Raw genomic sequence first — 2,920 nt, 5'->3', positions numbered from 1 at the left:
TTTTTTTTTTTTAAGTTTTAAAAATCAGTGTGCTTACAGTGGGACATGGTTGCACATGCTTATAATCCCAGCACTTGGGGTGGTGAGGCAGGAGGATCATTGTGAGTCTGAGGCTAGCCTAAACTACATAGGGAGATGCTGGCTCAACCCCCTCAACTCACCCCATCAAAGCAATTAGTTTCTTTGCCTTTTCCTTTTTCTTTCTTTTTTTTTTTTTGAGACAGGGTCACTATACAGCTTAGGCTGGCCTTGAGCTCACTTTATAGCCCGGGTTGGTCTTGAACTCATGACAGTCCTCTTGCCTCAGCCTCCCGAGTGCTGGGATTACAGGCATGTGCCACCATGCCCAGCTAAAGCAATTAGTTTTTAATTTAACAATCTACTCTTTCTACACTGAATAGAAATAAAAGTTATGTATATTTTTAAGGAATAGAGCTTACAGTGTAATGGTTTTTAAAAGTTCCAAGATGGGACTCAGTATTATATAATGATCTGAAATGTGAAATATATTGAATTATCTTACAGTATTACTTTGGAGACTTCAATTTGCCACGGGACAAATTTTTAAAGGAACAGATCAAATTGGATGAAGGCTGGGTACCCTTAGAAATAATGATAAAATTCAACAGGTAAAAACTTTTTGTTTGCATTCTGGAGAGCAACTCAAGGGCCTTGTGCATGCTAGGCAAGCACTCTACCACTGAGCCAAACCCAGAGCCCAAATACCTTTTAATAACCTTTATGAACTATTAGGTTTTTTGTGAATTATGAGTACTAGTACTGAGTTTTAAAATGTTTTGTCTATCTCTCTTCAGGCTCAACCGCCTAACAACAGACTTTAATGTAATAGTGGAAGCACTGAGCAAATCTAAAGCAGAACTCATGGAAATCAGTGAAGATAAAACTAAAATCAGAAGGTCTCCAAACAAACCCCTCCCTGAAGTGACTGATGAGTATAAAAATGATGTAAAAAACAGATCTGTTTATATTGTAAGTCTTTAATGCATTTAATGTCTTATATTTCTTTAGAAAGAAAATAGAGGGGCTCAGGGATCACAGTGTCAGTACTGATTATGAGTCCTTTGACAGTGTTCTTAACCTCTGTAAGCCTTATTTTCATAAATACGATAATATTGCATAATTGAAATGTGAGAGTTAAATGAAAAAAACCCATAGCATTTATGAAGCGCTCAGTGTATCAGGTGTTATTTATCAATAGCTAAACGCTAGCATTTGTATTAGCATATTTTTAATTACGGAAGGTTTGAGATGCAAAAGTAGATTAAATAGTGTGATGTACATTCTTCAAATTTTAACCTGTGAATAATATTTTGTCTCTGCCCCAATGGAAATGTTTTGAAGCCTATCTTCCCACTTTTCACAGAAAGGCTTCCCAACAGATGCAACCCTTGATGACATCAAAGAATGGCTAGAAGATAAAGGGCAAGTACTAAATATCCAGATGAGAAGAACATTGCACAAAGCATTTAAGGTATGATTTTATGATGATAGAGGCTTTCTCTAGTTGTAAGTTTTGTGGGACACAACTTTGAAAAAAAAAAAAAAAACTCTTCCTCCCCTTTTTCCCTTTTTTTTAAACAGGGATCAATATTTGCTGTGTTTGATAGCATTGAATCTGCTAAGAAGTTTGTAGAAACTCCGGGCCAAAAGTATAAAGACACAGACTTGCTAATACTTTTTAAGTAAGTTTTTTGCTGTTTGTTCTAGTCATTTAGTTAAACTGTAACATACTTAACCATATTTTGAGACTGTAGGTGGGTATTCTGATAGACAGTGTACAGTCCTGCTATGTTGTGCTGAAATCATTCAAAATAATTTAGTCTTGTCATGACCTTAGCCTTCCTATTTTGTGTTGTTTAGGGAAGATTATTTTGCAAAGAAAAATGAAGAAAGAAAGCAAAATAAAGTGGAAGCTAAATTAAGAGCTAAACAGTAAGTATGTTGAATTAATCACGACATACTTGAATTCCTTAAAGTTTTTATAAGGTTGGAGTTAATGGTTCTTGGAAGAGCTAATGATGAGCTTTGAAATAAATAGTAACAGTTCTTTCTTATTAGCAGTGAAATTTTTGTGTTGAAGTGGCCTTGCTATGTTGAGGCCACATTCCATTGCAATCTAGAGTTGGATGGCAGAAAAACTAAGGACTGGTTTATTAATTAGTTTTAATGGTTATGACCAAAGTTATTTATTAGGATTTAATTTTCTTTCATAATCAGAAACATAATTAAAGCATATTCATTTGTAGAGAGCAAGAAGAAAAACAGAAGTTAGCAGAAGATGCTGAAATGGTAAGTATGTAATACTGGTATCTGACATACCTATAATTTAAGTGAGAATATCTTCAAAAAGTCTGAGAACTTGTGGGTGTGTTTGGGGGTGGGGATTGAATCCAGGGCCTTGCACATGCTGTACCACTGGGCAACATCCCACAGCCATGTTTGAGGAGTTTTCGAAAAAAAATGTAAGCAGACTTAAGGTTATCATTGCACTAAAGTTACACAAATAATACTGTCTAAAGTTATTACTTATTCAGATATCTTAATAACCAGGCTTATATAGTTTAGGACTAATTACATAGCACTTATAAAGAAATTAAGATAAACTAGAAGCTGATATAGAATAAAAGATGGCAAAGGAGAATACACTATTAAATTACATTAAAATAGCAATTTTTTGCTAGCTTTTTCCTTGTATAGGTAGGGTGAATATCAGCCATTTCTGGTTACATGATTGTTTTAAAAAATTTTTTTGATTGCCTTGCATATTTTCATAGAAATCTCTAGAAGAAAAGATTGGATGCTTGCTGAAGTTTTCGGGTGACTTAGACGATCAGACCTGTAGAGAAGATTTGCACGTCCTTTTCTCAAATCATGGTGAAATAAAATGGATAGACTTTGT

General features: G+C 34.6%; 1 protein-coding gene across 1 annotated transcript in view; it reads left to right on the top strand.

The window, feature by feature from the left end:
* Ssb (Sjogren syndrome antigen B (autoantigen La)) overlaps window positions 1-2,920 on the top strand; it is a gene marked incomplete in the record, with an annotated part of 8,708 nt that overhangs the window by 3,843 nt on the left and 1,945 nt on the right. Inside the window, 7 exon segments of the mRNA XM_013518786.1 lie at window positions 526-629; window positions 816-990; window positions 1,385-1,492; window positions 1,603-1,703; window positions 1,882-1,953; window positions 2,268-2,310; window positions 2,796-2,920. Coding sequence (XP_013374240.1) covers window positions 526-629; window positions 816-990; window positions 1,385-1,492; window positions 1,603-1,703; window positions 1,882-1,953; window positions 2,268-2,310; window positions 2,796-2,920 — 728 coding nt within the window.

The sequence above is a fragment of the Chinchilla lanigera genome, unplaced genomic scaffold, assembly GCF_000276665.1.
Source record: "Chinchilla lanigera isolate Chin_1 unplaced genomic scaffold, ChiLan1.0 scaffold00048, whole genome shotgun sequence".
In the NCBI taxonomy this organism is placed as follows: domain Eukaryota; kingdom Metazoa; phylum Chordata; class Mammalia; order Rodentia; family Chinchillidae; genus Chinchilla; species Chinchilla lanigera.
This window is presented reverse-complemented; position numbering and strand designations above follow the sequence as displayed.